Source organism: Elephas maximus, chromosome 23 (assembly GCF_024166365.1).
Source record: "Elephas maximus indicus isolate mEleMax1 chromosome 23, mEleMax1 primary haplotype, whole genome shotgun sequence".
NCBI lineage: Eukaryota > Metazoa > Chordata > Mammalia > Proboscidea > Elephantidae > Elephas > Elephas maximus.
Window position 1 is genome coordinate 74927005 of NC_064841.1, and position 19510 is coordinate 74946514.

General features: G+C 39.0%; 1 protein-coding gene across 5 annotated transcripts in view; it reads left to right on the top strand.

Moving 5' to 3' along the window:
* Positions 1 to 19510, top strand: part of MYO16 (myosin XVI) — a 733911-nt gene that overhangs the window by 699103 nt on the left and 15298 nt on the right. For all 5 annotated transcript variants that reach the window (XM_049867507.1, XM_049867511.1, XM_049867508.1 and 2 more), the window contains exon 34: positions 612 to 703. In XM_049867507.1, coding sequence (XP_049723464.1) covers positions 612 to 703 — 92 coding nt within the window. The remainder of the gene's footprint in view (positions 1 to 611; positions 704 to 19510) is intronic.

Consider the following 19510-nt stretch of genomic DNA (forward strand, 5'->3'; position numbering starts at 1 on the left):
CATTGGAAAATGTCTTATTCAATTAATGTTTATTCTGTGAAATATAACAACTTTAGTTTATGAAATAAGACTCATTGCCATCGAGTCAATTCCAACTCCTAGCGACCCTATAGGACAGAGTAGAACTGCCCCATAGTGTTTCCAAGGAGCATCTGGTGGTATTCCAACTGTTGACCTTTTGGTTAGCAGTCGAACACTGAACCACAATGCCACCAGGGCTCCAAGAACCAAACCTGTTGCTGTTGAGTCTATTCCTGTTCATAGCAACTCTATAGGACAGACTAGAACTTCCCCATAGGGTTTCCAAGGAGCGGCTAGTAGATGCAAACTTCTGACCTTTCGGTTACCAGCCATAGCTCTTCACCATTGCACCACCAGAGCTAATAGAAGTGAGTCAGAAGTGGAATTTGAATCCATACCTCCATTTGGATACCAGAAACCTTGAGCACAGGAAGCGAAATCTTGAGTCTGCTGCCTTAGACCCCTCGGCCATCCTGACAGTACCCTAGAGTTGGCAGCAGTGAGATTAAATTATTAAAATACATACACAATGATTTTACTTAGGGGAAGGAGGCAACACCTTAACTACCCCTCTGGTGCTGTCCTTACAGGTTTGCCTGGAGAAGACGGATACTCAAGGCTGTCAGTGAGTGGCACAGCGACTTCATCATTTCAGAGACATCGGGAGAGTCACGCCTCACAGGTAAATGGCCCCAGATACTCACATCATTCATAATAACTGGAAAATTAATTTATGGTCAAGAGAGTCATTAACTATGACCAAGAACGTGTTTTCTTAGTGGACTAGAGAACTCAGTTGTTCTCACCTCCTCCCTAAATTGCTTTAACTTACCCTTTTGCTCTTTCTGCTAGCACAGCTTACTCCAATTTTCTACTTGTTTCAAAAAAGAACAGTCCCAAAAAACTAAAATTTGCAAGTAATTTTATATGTAATTTTATTTGTTGTAGACATAATATATGTGGTGGTATTTTTAAAGTCAGTCAGGTGAAGATGATCTTAAATCTGTTTAATGATGTTGCTATGTTTTCCATTTTCAACCTCAGCTCAAATGAGACTTTAAATGACAACATGGAAAATAAATCCTTGAAGCACCTATGGTTTTATGGCATGTCTTTATATCCCAGTTAAATGAAACCCACCACTGACTCATAGCGACCCCTTAGGACAGAGTAGAACTGCCCCATAGGGTTTCCAAGGCTGAAATCTTTATGGAAGCAGACTGCCACATCTTTCTCCCACGGAGCAGCTGGTGGATTTGAACTGCTGATTTTTCAGTTAGTAGCCAAGTGCTTATCCACTTTGCCACCAGGGTGCCTTTCTTACCTCCAAATTCCATGTAAACTACCCACTGCTGTAAAGTTTGACTCACAGCAGCCCTGTAAGACAGAGTAGAACTCCCCCATAGGGTTTCCAAGGCTCTAATCTTGAAGAAAGCAGGCTGCCACATCTTTCTCCCGTGTTGTGCCTGGTGGGTTCCAACCACTGACCTCTCAGTTAGCAGATGAGTGCTTTAACCGTTGCACCAGCAGGGCTCCTCAAATTCCATATAATCCAAATTAATTTAAAGTATAATGCAGTGAAACGTGTGAGAGCCAGAATTCTGTGGGACTGCCTTGTTTGTCCCGGTGTTGTAAGGTTTCCACCTTTTACAGGGCGGAAAACTTTCCTGTCGCTTGTTTTACTGGAAAATATTTCTTTTCCTTCTCTGACAGATTTCCGCCTTCCACAGGTTCTAGCTTTTGCAGGTTTTACTACATATGGTAAGAATGCTGTAAAATCACAATAAGTACAGAGTTCACAAAACTGGGTGTGTTTCAGTGATTTCATGTATGTTTTTTATGTATTTGGCCTTAAATATCTCTCCAAAATAAAGAAGATTATCACTAAAAGAAAAAAAAAAAAGAATGTATTTTTAAAAAGAAAAAGGGTGTATATCATAGAGTTTAATGCTTTTCTATTTTTATTTTGAATTTTAAAATACTATTTTTAAAAAATCGTCTTAAAAAGATACAAGACTTTGTATTCAAGGTGGCATTCTTTTTGCAATAAAACACACAAACCAATGATATTATAGATGTGATTATTGATATCCATATAGCCAAAGATTATTGCTTTACCAGGAAGGTTCTTATTTTATATGAAGTTAGGTTATAACTGTATTACGTCATACGTTGATGTAAAAATTTTTTTTAAATCTCAGCCAAGGATTCAGATGTTTCCATGAAATCAACCACCCAGCTAATTGTCAGCTTTAATCTGAATATTTGACATGATATAGGTATGGCCGTATTATCAACTGAGATTTGTCTAAATAATGCTGATTGAGATAGTGAGAAATATCCATAATTTTAACGTTAAAAGTAAATCTTAAAATATGTGACCTGCTGAAGTCACTTACACTGATATATGGCACTGAAATAGAAAAAAGGGATTAGTTGTAATAATAAATTATCCAGAGCTCCCATCTGTTCCTTAGAGATGCACGGACTTTACTGTTTAAGCATTACAGACACTTTCCATAAGATAACCCACAGGAGGACTTGCCCGTAATGAATGCTGGCTTGACTTTTATTACAAGGTTGGCTCCTGCACTTTATAACGTGATAGGCCAGCTGACATCCTTTCCAGGACTTCCACTACGACGTGGTCCATAGAGAACGGAGAAGAAGGTGCGAAAAATAGGCACTTTTCCTCCGATCTTTCGTGGATTTGGCTAAGAAGCCAAGAGAGCTGGGAAAGGTCATCAGGAATAATAGTCCAATGTTTGAATAGATGTGATCGCCTGCCTGTTTCTGACAATGAATTTACCTTTATCTCATAAATCCAACTTTCTATTAAAATTTGAAGAGCTTTTGATTCAAGGTAAAAGTCTAAGTAAGTGTAGTGGTCATTTGGAATGGGGAACTTTTGGCTACCTGTCATACATTTCGCTATGAGTCGGAATTGACTCGACAGCAACGGGTTTTTTTTTTTTGTTGTTGTTGTTGTTGTTTTGCCGGGCGGGGGGGGGGGGGTCATACGTTTAAACGTCTCCTCTCCCACAATGAAAACATAACAGTAGAGGTCCCTTCTTTCCCCCTCCTTTTGACAGCTAGACAAATGCGTGTGAGTTGCATTGTTGTTGTGTGGCGTCCAGTCAATTCCCACTCATAGCGACCCTGTAGGACAGGGCAGAACTGCCCCATAGGGATTCCAAGGAGCAGCTGATGGATTCCAACTGCTGACCTTGTGGTTAGCAGCCTGAACTCTTAACCACTCACCACCAGGGCTCCTTACATGTGAGATGTTGTTGTTGTTGTGTGCCATCGAGTCAATTCTGACTCCTAGCAACCCTGTAGGACAGAGTAGAACTGCCCCATAGGGTTTCCAAGGAGCAGCTGGTGGATTCGAACTGTGGACCTTTTGGTTAGCAGCTGAGCTCTTAACCACTGCGCCACCAGGGCTCCTATATGTGAGACAGTCTCAGTCAGTCAGCTATATCAACTGTGAATTCTGAAGTAAGAGACACCCTAATAGAAGGGGTGAGAAGAATGGACGCGTTGCAGTATTGGCAGCTTCTGGCAGTCGCACCAGCCTTCAGCAGCAGCCGTGGTGTAACAGCAAAGGAATATTAATTAGGTTATGTCTGCTGCCCAGCCACTGGATTCACCTCAGTTCCTGCCCATTTTCCAAAGCTTTCCCTCTAACTTCATGCTCCCCTTTCAGCTTTCCAATAAATCCTCTGCCTACTTAAGATGGCCAGAGTTACTTTCCGTTTTTTGCAAATAAGAATTTTACGAACGCACTAACGTTATTTTTGTTAACCATAAATCCTACTTTATATGCAAATGATCCTCTTTTTTTTTTTTAATTAAGCGTACAAACTCCTAATTTTTCTCAATATAGATGCAAAACATTTTCTGTCTAACAAGGTGAGTCTCAACACTTAGCCATTGTTCATTTCCTCAGGATACGGCATACACACAACATACTTGTAGTCGATCATCACTTTTTTATTAATTTTCAAAATATGATATCTTTCCATAAAAGTAATAACATCAATTTCACTTAAAATAATGTGGAAACAGTGAAAACTGGGACATTAGCCGAATCCTGACTCTTGCTGCTTTCATTTGTGCTTCTTACACAGAAGACTCAGTGGACCCATGCTGTGAACCAGGATAAAACGTGCATGAGCTTCCTTAGCACTGAGCATAAATAAAACCCGCAGCGAATCTATGGCATCATGGGATTCCACATACTTGTCCTTGAGTGAGCCTTTGTGGCACTCTAATGACTCAAATCTGGAATTTCCTGGGCTATTTATGATTTCAAATTGGTTTTGGAATTAGACAGTATCTATGAAAAATAATAGGCCTTTTATCTACTTGTCATTGATGAGATTTAAAACAATTTAAAAAACAAAACAAACAATTCTATGCCATTTTTCACGTGGAAGAAGTTACTCAGTGGTGAAAGGCTTGGCAGTGAATTGAAATACTGAGGATACCTTTTAACCCAGAATGGCTTCTTAGCAATTTTTTGCTTTGATTGCAACTCTCTGCTGACTCAGACACGGGCCAGGTAACCTGACACAGGATCGTCCATGGGTCATAAATAGAGGACAAGCGTGAAATACACAGGAGAGGGAGTCCTAATGGCAGGCTGGTCGCAGAAGGGGATGGATAAAATGCTTAGTTCTAGCCTTTGGCACAAAAATTACTAGTTACATACCTGTTTAGGAGTCCACATTTGACATTGAAAAATGAGATGTTTTCATTTTTCATTTGAGCACAGCTTATTTATATTTTCATTACACTTTAAGCCTCAACTCCTGTGCCATTTTATTCCTCTCTGCAGTCAATTTTCCACAGGAATATTGGTGTGTTTTACGATCTTTTCTTTTCATTTGAGGCATTCATCGTGTTTCTTTCCAAACTTTTTTTTTATGTTCTTTTTGTTTTTTTTAAGTACATAAAAGTTTATTATTAGTATCTGGAATAGCCAAGTATTCATCATAAAATATCATGGATGGTCTCTGATTTTAGAAGGATGGCAATCAAGCCTTCAAGGCAATGATACCTTGCTCCATGCCAGGCAGAACGGCCAATGAAAGCCGTAATATAATCAATAAACAATGGGTCAACATCGAGAAACAGATTGTTACGTGGTTTGTTTTGCTGAACCATCCCAGAAACCTTGTTTGTAATGTCCCATATCAACAAAATTAAGAGTTGTAGGGCACTAATTAAATCCAAAGCCTTCTTTCTATTTTCATTAAAATTCTCATGTAAATACAGCAGAGCATGGAAAAGAAGCAAACTGTGTGTTAGATAAAATCATGGACTGTAGACATGGCAAGTTCAGTCATTAAGGGTTAAGGCTAAAACACGTGGCAAGAAATCAAAATTAGATAACCCGTTCAGAAGAAGAAAAAAAAAGAGAAGGTTTCCTATGTGGTCTACAAACAGAAGGAGACCAGGCATAAAAAAGCTCTTCCACACAAATGAAGTCTCAGGGAATCCGTATTCATTCACTACTCTTGACTTACATATTGTGTGCAAGAAATGAAGGCGGTAAATTAATTTTATCTCATAAGTTAAATTGCAGCATTTTCAAATGTAAGGAGCCATGTTCTGTATAAATAAAAATTTGAAAAAAGTCCTCATTTTTGCATTTTTCCTTTATAAAATTGCACCATATGTGTATCATAGGCAGCCCTGGTGATGCAGTGATTAAAGTACTCGGCTGCTAACCAAAAGGATGTTGGTTTGAACACGCCCGCCAATCCCCAGGAGAAAGATGTGGCAGTCTGCTTCTGGAAAGATTCACAGCCTTGGAAACCCTGTGGGGCAGCGCTGCTCGGTCTTACAGGGTCGCTAGGAGTCAGAATTGACTCGACGGCAGTGGGCTGGTTTATGTTTATGTATATCTTAAATATATTCAAATGCATAGTATTTTTCCTAGTTAAGGCATCCACTATTTAATTTCAACCAGGAGAATTCTGTTATGAGAAATTGTAAAAGAATGAGAAAGTGAATAGTGACTATGTATTTGAAGAGAAAAAGATTTTGTGATATCTCTTCACATACCCGGTCTAGATGGGAAATGCACAATTAGGCAACCCTTTCTGCATAAGCAACAGAGAAAAAGTGGTTAATTATGGATTCTCATCGACTTTAGAATTTCAATATTAATTTAATGAAATTTTAAAAATTGAAGAAAGAAAAGAACTACCTATGAGTCCAAGATACGTTATTTCACACTTGAGTTTTTTTAATTTCAACCATAATTTGAAGAGAGTAATAATTCTTTTTCTGGGTTGATTAAAGAAAATATGTGTAAAGTGCCCAGAACGCTGCCTACAATAATATATGTGACCCCCCAAAACAATGCTTGCTATTATTATCGTATTCCTGTTTTTCAGAGCCAATATTCTAACCAGCAATTCTGACTCTAATATTGTAGGTGTTATCTAAAATATGGAGAAGGTTTGGTTGACTCATCAGGACTTAACACTTATTTGGGATTTTGAAGAAATCTCTCATATATGTGATTTTCAAAAATGTCTTATTATGGAATATTATAAACTTAGAAAAAAGCAGAGTGGTTAACAAAACACCCAAACTTACCAATTCTTAACATTTTGCCATATTTGGGTTAGAGCCATTATTTTTAGAGAAATGCCCATTCCATTTCTTGATTCCATTCCTACCTGCCATCCCAGCTGTGTTTGTACTTTACCGCATGTGTGTGCATCCATAAATAGAATCAGTGCTTTGCATGTTTGTTAAAATATAAATAAATGTGTCCTTCCATGTAGATCATTCTGCAAATTGTTTTCTTGTTCTCATAGAGGAAGAATTTTTTTTTCTCCATTTTGATACATGTAGCTTTTATTCCTTGTTTTATTCTGAGTGCTGGTTCAAGGTTAACCCTTTCATGGGTGATTTTTTTTTTTTAATTTATTGGTGATGGCATTTTTTTTTTCACTAATGGAATGGATGCTGATTCATTGTTTGTTGGTGTTTTTGGTTGTGTGTGTGTGTGTGTGTGTGTGTGTGTATTCGAAAAAATGGTGTCCCACTTGCAAGCGGGCCATATCAGTACCATGTTCCGTAAGTATATTGCAAACATGGTACATATTGGTACCATGCCCCTGGAAATGCATCACACTTCCTGGTTACACTTGAGCCATAAACTATATTACTGAACTCTCAAAAAATACACAGGAAATACTAAATAAACATTGCACTTCCTGCACATAAAATTGTTACCAGTTTGATTTAGGGTGGGCCGTATTGGTACCATGCTTCATGAAGCATATCACATACACTGTACATATAGGTGCTATGGCCCAGGAAGTGTGAAAAATGTGAGTGGTGAGTTTGTCTACTGGTAGCACTTGGCTGCTAACCAGAAGTTCGGCAGTTCGAACCCACCTGCTGCTCTGCAGAAGAAAGATGTGACAATCTATTTCCATTAAGATTTACAGCCTTGGAAACCCTATAAGGTAGTTCTACTCTGTCCTATGAGTCAGAATCGACTCGATGGCTGTGATTTTTTTTTTTTTTTTTAAACCATGAAATGGTTAAATAAGGCCCATAGGTCCAGGATGTCCTGGTAGGGCAGGCAATACTTAGAGAAATTGCTGATCATACTACCTGCACCCTTGGTTAGCGCAATATTGTATTCAAGCACCTTTAATCAGCTAAGCAGAGAGCAAGGTAATGGGGACGGGAGGGCAATAGGGACACACAACTCCATCCTGGAAGGGTGGGCTTCACACTGCCTCAACTGCCTGTGGCCCCAATATGTGGCAGCCACCTCTGTAGCTAGATTGTAGTCCTCCAAGTCTACACAAGGTAGTTAGAGTACCTTGAGGCCCGTGTGTCGTGGTCCGCAGATTCCTGACCTCCATGAGAGGTGCAGGTAGATGGATGCTCAATGCTCAGTGACAATATGGCAAGTGGGATTATTTTGCTAAAATATTTACTAGAGGACTGGAGATTACAGCCACCTGGGGTATCATCATAGATTCTTGTCGGTGCCTCTATTTCAGTGCCCCCCCAAAAAGTATTTACATATTTACATTACTCTATTTTTAGGTATAAACACACCCAGCCCTCTTTTTAGCTTTTCTCAAAAAAGAGTTCAAAAAATTTTTTACATAAATACATTTATGACATTTCTTAAGAACAACATGTTTACAGTTCAACAACCAACAACCAGGCCAAACCCGTTGCCATGGAGTCGATTCCAACTCATAGTGACCTCACAGGACAGGGTAGAGCTGTGCCATAGGGTTTGCAAAGTGCAGCTGGTGGATTCCAACTGCTGAGCCTTGGTCAGCAGCCATAGCTCTTAACCACTGTGCCACCAGGGCTCCACAGTTTAACAAAGTAGGATGAAAAAGTTCTTTCAAAAAATAAAATTTCCAAGTCATCTCTTTTACAAGCAATGCTGCAGTTAGCATCACTGAACCTGCCCCTAAGGTTTAATTGCCAAAAAATTTGCCAGCAGTGACATCTAGAAATGAAAGTGCTGAGTTTTGGGGTATGGACATTTGCAACCGTATCAGCTATTGCCAAATTACTCTCCAAAATGCTGGAATCAATTTATACACTTCTGGAAGGGGAGTGGGGCCCTGGTGGCACAGTGGATAAGAGCTTAGGCTGCTAACCAAAAGGTTGGCAGTTCAAATCTACCAGCCACTCCGTGGAAACCCTATGGGACAGTTCTGCTGTGCCCTATAGGGTTGCTATGAGTTGGAATCGACTCTATGGCAACGAGTTTAGAAGGGAATCAGGTGCAGTGGTGACACAGTGGTTAAGCTCTTGGCTGCTAACCAAAAGATGCACAGTTGGAACCCACCAGCGGCTCTATGGATGAAAGATGTGGCAGTCTCCTTCCATGAAGAATTACACCCTTCACAATGTTTGTTTACTTTTCAGGGTCTTCAGATAGATTTTTTTAATGTTTTTTTTCAAAGTTTTAATTATAATCAGTGAGAGAAATAGGCTATAGTAGGCTTACTCTATCTTGGCCAAACTTAAGGTGATTTTATCTAACAGAAACTTATAATTTTAATAGAGTCAAATTAATTAATCCCTACTAAGGCTTTTAAGGCATGTCTCCCCCATGTGTCTGTCAGTTTGTCATACTGTGGGGGCTTGTGTGTTCCTGTGATGCTGGAAGATATGTCACCAGTATTAAAAATGCCAGCAGGGTCACCCATGGAGGACAGGTTTCAGCTGAGCTTCCAGCCTAAGACAGACTAGGAAGAAGGACCCGGCAGTCTACTTCTGAAAAGCATTAGCCAGTGAAAACCTTACGAATAGCAGCGGACATTGTCTGATATAGTGCTGGAATATTAGCCCCCCAGGTTGGAAGGCACTCAAAAGATGACTGGGGAAGAGCTGCCTCCTCAAAGTAGAGCTGACCTGAATGACATGGATGCAGTAAAACTTTTGGGACCTTCATTTGCTGATGTGGCACGACTCAAAATGAGAAGAAACAGCTGCAAACATCCATTAATAATCGGAACCTGGAATGTACGCAGTATGAATCTAGGAAAATTGGAAATCGTCAAAAATGAAATGGAACGCATAAACATCGATATCCTAGGCATTAGTGAGCTGAAATGGACTGGTATTGGCCATTTCGAATCAGACAATCATATAGTCTACTATGCTGGGAATGATAACTCGAAGAGGAATGGTGTTACATTCATCATCAAAAAGAACGTTTCAAGATCCATCCTGAAGTACAAGGCTGTCAGTGATAGGATAATATCCATACACCTACAAGGAAGACCAGTTAATAGACTATTATTCAAATTTATACACCAACCACTAGGGCCAAAGATGAAGAAATAGATTTTTATCAGCTGCTGCAGTCTGAAATTGATCAAACATGCAATCAAGATGCATTGATAATTACTGGCGATTGGAATGCAAAAGTTGGAAACAAAGAAGAAGGATCAGTAGTTGGAAAATATGGCCTTGGCGATAAAAACAATGCCGGAGATCGAATGATAGAATTTTGCAAGGCCAACGACTTCTTCATTGCAAATTCCTTCTTTCACCAACATAAACGGCGACTGTACACCTGGACCTCGCCAGATGGAACACACAGAAATCAAATTGACTACATCTGTGGAAAGAGATGATGGAAAAGCTCAATATCATCAGTCAGAACAAGGCCAGGGGCCGACTGTGGAACAGACCATCAATTGCTCATATGCAAGTTCAAGCTGAAACTGAAGAAAATCAGAGCAAGACCACAAGAGCCAAAATATGACCTTGAGTATATCCCACCTGAATTTAGAGACCATCTCAAGAATAGATTTGACACATTGAACACTAGTGACTGAACACCAGACGAGTTGTGGAATGCCATCAAGGACATCATCCGTGAAGAGTTGAGCAAGAGGTCACTGAAAAGACAGGAAAGAAAGAAAAGACCAAGATGGATGTCAGAGGAGACTCTGAAACTTGCTCTTGAGCATCAAGCATCTAAAGCAAAAGGAAGAATTGGTGAAGTAAAAGAACTGAACAGAAGATTTCAAAGGGCCTCTCGAGAAGACAAAGTAAAGTATTATAATGACATGTGCAAAGAGCTGGTGATGGAAAGCCAAAAGGGAAGAACACGCTCGGAGTTTCTCAAGCTGAAAGAACTGAAGAAAAAATTCAAGCCTTGAGTTGCAATAGTGAAGGATTCCATGGGGAAAATATTAAACAACGCAGGAAGCATCACAAGAAGACGGAAGGAATACACAGAGTCATTACCCCAAAAAGAATTAGTCGATATTCAACCATTTCAAGAGGTGGCATATGATCAGGAACCGATGGTACTGAAGGAAGAAGTCCAAGCTGCTCTGAAGGCATTGGCAAAAAACAAGGCTCCAGGAATTGATGGAATATCAATTGAGATGTTTCAACAAACAGATGCAGCGCTGGAGTTGCTCACTCATCTATGCCAAGAAATATGGAAGACAGCCTCCTGGCCAACTGACTAGAAGAGATCCATATTTATGTCTATTCCCAGGAAAGGTGATACAACTGAATGTGGAAATTATATAACAATATCATTAATACCACATGCAAGCAAATTTTTGCTGAAGATCATTCAAGAACGGCTGCAGCAGTATATCAACAGGGAACTGCCAGAAATTCAGGTCGGTTTCAGAAGAGGACGTGGAACCAGGGATATCATTGCTGATGTCAGCTGCATCCTGGGTGAAAGCAGAGAATACCAGAAGGGTATTTACCTGTGTTTTATTGACTATGCAAAGGCATTCGACTGTGTGAATCATAACGAGCTATGGATAACACTGCGAAGAATGAGAATTCCAGAACACTTAATTGTGCTCATGAGGAACCTTTACATAGATTAAGGGGCAGTTGTTCGGACAGAACAAGGGGATACTGATTGGTTTAAAGTCAAGAAAGTTGTGTGTCAGGGTTGTATTCTTTCACCATACCTGTTTAATCTGTATGCTGAACAAATAATACAAGAAGCTGGACTATATGAAGAAGAACGGAGCATCAGGATTGGAGCAAGACTCATTAATAACCTGTGTTATGCGGATGACACAACCTTGCTTGCTGAAAGTGAAGAGGATTTGAAGCACTTACTAATGAAGATCAAAGACCACAGCCTTCAGTATGGATAACACCTCAACATAAAGAAAACAAAAATCCTCACAACTGGACCAATGAGCAACATCACGCTAAATGGAGAAAAGATTGAAGTTGTCAAGGATTTCATTTTACTTGGATCCACAATCAACACCCATGGAAGCAGCAGTCAAGAAACCAAAAGACGCATTGCATTGGGCAAATCTGCTGCAAAGGACCTCTTCAAAGTGTTGAAGAGCAAAGATGTCACCCTAAAGACTAAGGTGCACCTGACCGAAGCCATGGTATTTTCAATCGCATCATATGCATGTGAAAGCTGGACAATGAATAAGGAAGACCAAAGAAGAGTTGACGCCTTTGAATTGTGGTGTTGGGAAGGAATGTTGAATATACCGTGGACTGCCAAAAGAATGAGCAAATCTGTCTTGGAAAAAGTGTGGCCAGAATGCTCCCTAGAGGCAAGGATGGCGAAACTGTGTCTTACATACTTTGGACATGTTGTCAGGAGGGATGAGTCCCTGGAGAAGGACATCATGCTTGGCAGAGTACAGGGTCAGGGGAAAAGAGGAAGACCCTCAACGAGGTGGATTGACAAGGTGGCTGCAACAATGAGCTCAAGCATAACAAGGATTGTAAGGATGGCTCAGGACCGGGCAGTGTTTCGTTCTGTTGTGCATAGGGTCACTATGAGTTGGAACGGACTCGACGGAACCTAACAACAACAAAGGCATGTCTGTGTGTCTCCTGACACCAACTCTAAATACATTCTCAGACACCAACTACAAATGCAGTTCTTCTGACTTTAACCACCGGAAGTTAAGGTGACACGTTAAGGGGCACAGTTCTTCAGGCTTCCGTGTCTGCCCAAAACTTCTGACACTGCCTGCAAGCTCAGAGGTCCTCTGGACACCCTCAGATCTGACCTGCTGGCTACAAATTTGGGGGTTCCCACTAACTCCTCAGGTTTGATAATTCATTAGAATGACTCATAGAAAAGGGAAGTGCTATCCGTATGATCACAGCTTTATTATAGCAAAAAGGATACATATCAGGACAGCATGAAGTAGATACACATAGGGTGAGCTCTGGGAGGGTCTCCAACAAGGAGCTTCCAAATCCTGAAGGATGCATTAGCATCTCGTATGTCAATGTCTGTCTTCTACAAAGAAGCTCACATGAGCTTCAGTGTGCAAAATTTTATTGGAGTACCTATAGGGTCACTATGAGTCAGAATCGACTTGAGGGCACTGGGTTTTTTGGGATCATAATGTAGGAATAATTGATTTATTAATGGAGATTGAATTCAATCTGCAGCCCCCTCCCCACTTTGTACGTTGAGTTAATGTCATGCAGTTGGTCTTCTGAGACCCATACACTGAGTCACCTGTTAGGGTAACATAACCACAGTGCCACCAGGGCTCCAAGTTCATGTAAGATCATGTAAGTCTGCTGTAAAAGCTTTAATTTTACTGAGTGAAACAGAACTATTGCATAGTTTGGATTTTTTTTTGCATAGTTTTGAAGAGTTAACATAATCTCACAGTAAATTAAAAGGATTACTCTGACGTGTTGAGGGTAGACTGTAAGGTAGGCTGTAAGTGGAGAGACAGGTGAGGCTATTGCAGTAATCCAGGTGGGTAATAGTGGCTTAGACAAGGCAGCAATGAAGTGGTAATGAGAAGTGGTCAAACACTGGATATATTTCAAAAGCAGAGCCAATAGCCAACAGGATTTCCTGATTGTGGGATGTGAGGAAGACAAGAATTAGGGATCATTCCAAGATTCCTAGCCTTAGCAACTGGAGAAATGCGATTCCCATAAAACAAGATGAGAACAATCATGGAGAGAGTCACATAGGAGGGAAGATCAAAAGTTGAATTTCAGACATGCTAGGTTTTAGATTTCTCTTAGGTCTCCAAGTAGAAAGGTTGAGTAGGCATTTAATGTCTGTGAGTGTGGATTTCAGGGGATAGGTCTGGATTGGAGACACAAAGTTGGGAATCATAAGCCTTGGTGTTTAAAACCTTGAAATTGGATGAGAACTACAGCGATGTGGATGAAGACAGAGAAAAATAAGTTACAAGGATTAAGCCTTGAGGCCCTCCTCCATTAAGAGGTAAGGGAAATAAAGACTGAAAAAAAGTACTGGAGATGAAAAACCAAAAAATACAGTCTCCTTACTGACAAGTGAGTGAAGTACACTAAGGGAGAGGGAGGGATCAGATGCTTAAATGCTCTTGATAAATCATTAAAATGATTACTGAGGAATTTGATCATTGGCTTTAACAAATGGAGGTTATTGATAACTCAAACTAAAGCAATTTTATTGGATTGGAGGAGAGTGGAGTCTGACTGGAATTTATGATTTTCAAAATTTGCTCTTAAAGCTGACAATAAGAAGAAAAACTGATGAACAAAAATAAAAAGTGAGCATTTGTTTACATGTTTGCTTTTTTAATTCATCATTTACGTCAGATAAGGAAGGTGAATAGCACCTGGGATGAAGGTATAGCTGTACCTGAGGCTGGTGTCTTGGAGAAGTCTTCCGAAGCAAACAAAATGAAATTCTAGAAGTACTTAGGAACGATGAAAGGCACCAAAGCTATGAAAATTTTTCATGAGTTGTTGCAAATGAACTTGAGTTAATGATGGACTGTGAGAATGTAAAGTGCAGCTTCCCATGATTAGGAGAACACAGAACATCAGTGGTGGCTTTGGTAGTAAAAAAGCCAATCAGATTATAGACTAGGGTTTATATGGCCATGTATGCCTTTCATAGCTTAATATTGCTTCACATTTTAAAATGTAATACAAAATAATTTTTATTCAAAAATGTGCATCTGTGAGACATTCACACACAAAAAAAAGACGAAAACAAAAATAAAATGACCTCTAAGTTACCTTTCCTAAATATTTATACCTGAAGGGATTTTTGTTTGTTATGGAGTTTATTGTTTTCAATGATGATTTTTGGTTTTTCTCTTTGGTTTCGAGCAGTATTAAATACAACTGTGGAATAAATATAACAAGTATAATCCGATTGATAAATGTAACAAAATATAATATTGAATCAGATTTAGATAAAGGAGCTGTTGAAAATATCTGAAGCCATCTTTTACTTTCCCTAGCTACGTATTTATTTGCATACTGTTTCATAGCGGATTCTAATAGGCATTTTATCAAACAATGCAAAACAACTTGCTTCATTAAGAAAAATGTAGAATTATGACCAGATTCTAATAGGATATAGTTGTTCTCCAACCGTTATATCAATGTTTCAAGTTTCAAATTGTGATAATTGTAATGAACGGAATTTGGACTGAGGACAATAATCTCCAGCTTGCTATGTTTAGCAGACAACTAGGTCAAGAAGAAAACATTCGAAATAGTTGGAGACAGGAAAAGCCCAAAAGAGGAAATGCACAGTATTTCCATGGGCTGAACATACCCAAAGAACAGTTTATTTATGGGGCAAGATGAAAGCCCCCCAAAAGATCACATGCATCACTTATATAGTCTATCTTCTTAAGTTTTCAGTAGTATAACTACTATGAGTTAATTATGGGAGGTCAATTCATAGGACAGTCTTACAATTTTAAAGACAAGCTGAAAGCTTTACAAAGCAGAGCCATGGTAAACAGACTAGGGACTCATTCACAAGTAAACAGTTTTCATAAATATATACAGGCAAAACAATACTAAAAAACCTCGCTGCTGTGGAGTCAATTCCGACTCATAGCGACCCTATATGATAGAGTAGAGCTGCCCCATAGAATTTCCAATACTAGCTAAGTAAAATTGAAAATTCTTAGCAGAAATAAAGCAAATTGCTTTATTGGTGTTGTAAATGGTTATCAAACTTAGTTGAAGCCATTTGTATTTAATCCACAAAACCAAATAAATTATGAGGGTTACTCCAGCTTCTATATAATGATTGGAAAATTAAGTCAAGGTGCACGATATGTCAGGAAAATTTTAATCCACACCCCTCCCCCCAAAAAGGTCCATTTTTCAAGTTTAGTACATTTGATTACAAGTTTAGTAAAATTGATCGCATAGCAACATGTGAACAAAAACAACTAAAACAAACAAGACGTTTGAGTGAATGTAAAAAAGAATAACCAAACCTGTTGCCATCTAGTCAATTCTCACTCATAACAACCCTATAGGACAGAGCAGAACTGCCCCACATGGTTTCCAAGGAGCAGCTGGTGGATTCAAACTGCTGACCTTTTGGTTAGCAGCCCAGCTCTTAACCACTGTGCCTCTAGGGCTCCTAAGATATAAGATCTTGAATTTAGTTTTTCAAAGTTTAGTTTGTATAAATGGATTATAAATTGATTTCAGTTCCACTATCTGATTTTCAGCTAAAATGTTGAGAACTTTATTAACATACCAGGGGCATGTATATTAACGCTTAATTTTATCACCCTAAAGTTATGGATTTAGGTTGCAAAAAATAAATAAGTTAAAATTTTTCCAGAAAAACTTAGTATGATATGTATAACCTAAATGTTGAAGTACAGAACTATGTGCTAACTTCATGATAGCTCAAGAATATTAAAGCAATAGCCAATATGAAGGAATGAAAGCAACTCTACAGTATTATTAGATGTTTAAATGGAAAAAAAAAAGTGAAAATTACCATTATTTACACTTTCCTTTTTTTTTTCTAGTTAAGAGAAAGTTTTAAGTCATAAACTATGGCAACAGGCTAAGTATAAAATATGTACTCCACTGTATTATGTCTTTCTTTAAAGTTTGGAAACTTCGATCGGCATAGAGGATAAAGAATAAAAACATGCCTTTTCTGTAAGTGAAGATTATTAGACATTAACGATGTTCTGCTCATTCCAGAATTAGAAGAGAGACACCTGGGGACCTGGGGCTCAGATTTTCTGATGTAGAAAGTACGGTGCTTTGTGTGCTAAACAAAATGTTACCTGAAAATCTTCTGTCTGTGTGTGTGTGTGTGTGTGCATGCGCGCTTCAGATGAAAGTTTACAGCACAAGTTTGTTTCTCATACAAAAATTTATACACACATTGTTATGTGACCCTGGTTGCTATCCCTATAATGTGACAGCATACTCCGCCTTTCCACCTCAGATCTCGTGTATCCATTCAGCTGGCTCCTATCCCTTTCTGCCTTCTCACCTCACCTCTGATCAGAAGCTGCTCATTTAGGCTGCTCATTTAGTCTTGTGTATCTTTGTCTGAAGAGTTGGCTTCGGGAATGGTTTTAGTTCTGGGCTAACAGACATTCCAGGGTCCATGTCTTCTGGGGTTCCTGTAGTCTCCGTCAAACCATTAAGTCTGATTTTTTATGTGAATTTGAGTTCTGCACCCCACTTTTCTCCTGCTCTCTCAGGGACTCTCTGTCGTGTTCCCTGTAGGGTGGTCATTGGTTGTAGCCGGGCACCATCTAGTTCTTCTGGTCCCAGGCTGATGGAGTCTCTGGTTTAAGTGGCTGATATTTTCGGCTTGCCAATCTTGATATTAAAATTCAGGGTGACGTGAATAGAAAGTTTTCCACTCTTGCTGAAACATCGTCAGTTAATATTGGTGAAGGAATTTATTTTATGACCTTATTAGACCTGATTCTTCCCTGATTTCTATGAGTCCATTATTATTTGAAACTGTCATTTTGTACTTCTGACTCAGAAATAGGTTCTAAAGCAGGTGAATTGAGATATTGGAAAGAAGTGCCATGAGGTCGATGATATAAAAAGCCTAGATTTTGAAACCCAAATAGAGCTTAATTAAATTTTAGACTCTTTCAGGTGATTTTTATTGTCTATTTTGGGAAAATGTTCTTGATTAAAAAGACTTGCTCTCATTAGACCTTGCCTACTTTAGCGAAATCTTATCTCGTATTGTTAATCCCTACTGACATCCTTTTCCCTTTTCCTTACTTCGTCCAGCAGATCAGCATGGTTTGCCATGGCTCTGTCTTAAAGACACTTTAATTGACCCCATGATCAAAGTGACACTCTGTGGTCACCAAATCAATTTCTTCTAGACTGCATTTCCCAGCTCCTTTTTTGTAGTTAGGAGTCGCCGTGTGACTGAGATCTAGCCAATGGAATGGAAGCCATAGTGATGCGCTTGGCCCACACAATTCTCCCTTGCTTGATCTTGTATGCTTTTTCCCATCTCAAATTTGCATACAGAATACTCCAAGACCCTAGAAGAGATAAAGTATGTACATGGCAACATGGAAGGCCAACCTCTGATGAAAAACATCCATTTTGACCTTAATATGAGCAAGAAATATACTTCTTTGCTGCCCAGTCACTGTGTTTGGGATTTGTCTGTGAACATCTTGAGTAGCCCTAGCTAATACTTTTCTTCATTTGTTTGGCTTCATGGCTCACATGTTGTCACTGAGCATCATTATTTATAGTACCTAAAAAAAAAAAAATTTTTTTTTTTTAATTAACTAAATTTAGCTCCCATTATTTACCAATCTATATTCTGTTAAGAATGAGGAAGACAGAAGAAGAATTGATGCCTTTGAATTATGATGTTGGTGAAGAATTTTTAATATACCATGGACTGCCAGAAGAACGAACAAATTTACCTTAGAAGAAGTACAGCCAGAATGCTCCTTAGAAATGAGGATGACAAGACTTTGTCTCACATACTTTGGACATATTATCAGGTGGGACCAGTCCCTGGAGAAGGACATCATGCTTGGTAAACTAGAGGGTTAGCAAAAAAGAGGAGGATCCTCAATGAGATGGATTGATACAGTGACTGCAACAATGGGCTCAAACATAGCAATGACTGTGAGGATGGTGCAGGACCGGGCAGTGTTTCATTCTGTTGTACATGTGGTCATTATGAATTGGAACTGACTTCAATGCATCTAACAATTCTTTAAGATAACAAAAATCATACCTGTCCCTGTCTTCTGACAACAGAATTATTGGAATATTTATCAGACATTTTAATACAAGATAGTGATCAAGGTGCTCCCAAGCCACCCTTCCTTGGCATTAAAAAAAAAATCTACCAAATATTTCTAACTCTTAACAACAGGTCTTTCAGAAATTCCTCAAAATCAATGGCCTTAATTTTTCTCAAGGACAAAATCCCCAATAACAAGTTGGACATCAGAGAAATGTTCTAATACTTCCGAACCTTTTTGGTCCATTTAGTAATTATAAAGAAGTGCCTCTTACTGCCAGCCCTCAAGCTGGTGACTCTAACCCATAATTAAATTTTGGAGAAGAACCCATGTTGATAATGTTTCCCTGTGCTGTAAATTCCACGACCAGCATCTTTGCTTAATTTTTTAATCTACTTGGATTATGTTAATAGCTCCATTAACACCCAGTTTCATAAAATGCTTTTTCTCATTCTTATTTAATTATAATTTAATACTGTAACCCATAGACTGTGGTGTTTCCAGAAGAAAAAAAAATTGAGATTTTAACAGGTTAACTGTGTCCTACAAAATGCTGCAGATTAAAGCACTGACTAATTTAACAGTTGGAGAAAAGTATTCTTTGACTTGGATCCTCTGTCCTCTGAAGGCTATGGAGTAGATGGCTACCATGATTTGGATTTTGATTCTCTCACTTTCATACCTTTGCCATAACTCCTTTTGCATTTGTTCGTGATTCTATTGCTATTTCAGATCCAACTCTAAAGTTCTACCACATCTCACAAAGCATTTCTTTCCCTAGAGTCCTTGGGAATTATTTAAATGCAGCCTCGAATAGAAGTATAAATGCCATTCCTTAAAACACTTTCTCCAAATTGAACTTTCCTCTTTTTGTGTCCTACTCATCCATTTAATCCCGACCTAATCCTGTATACCGATATGAATTTCTTGGCCATATTGCCTTGAAACGAGTTGTC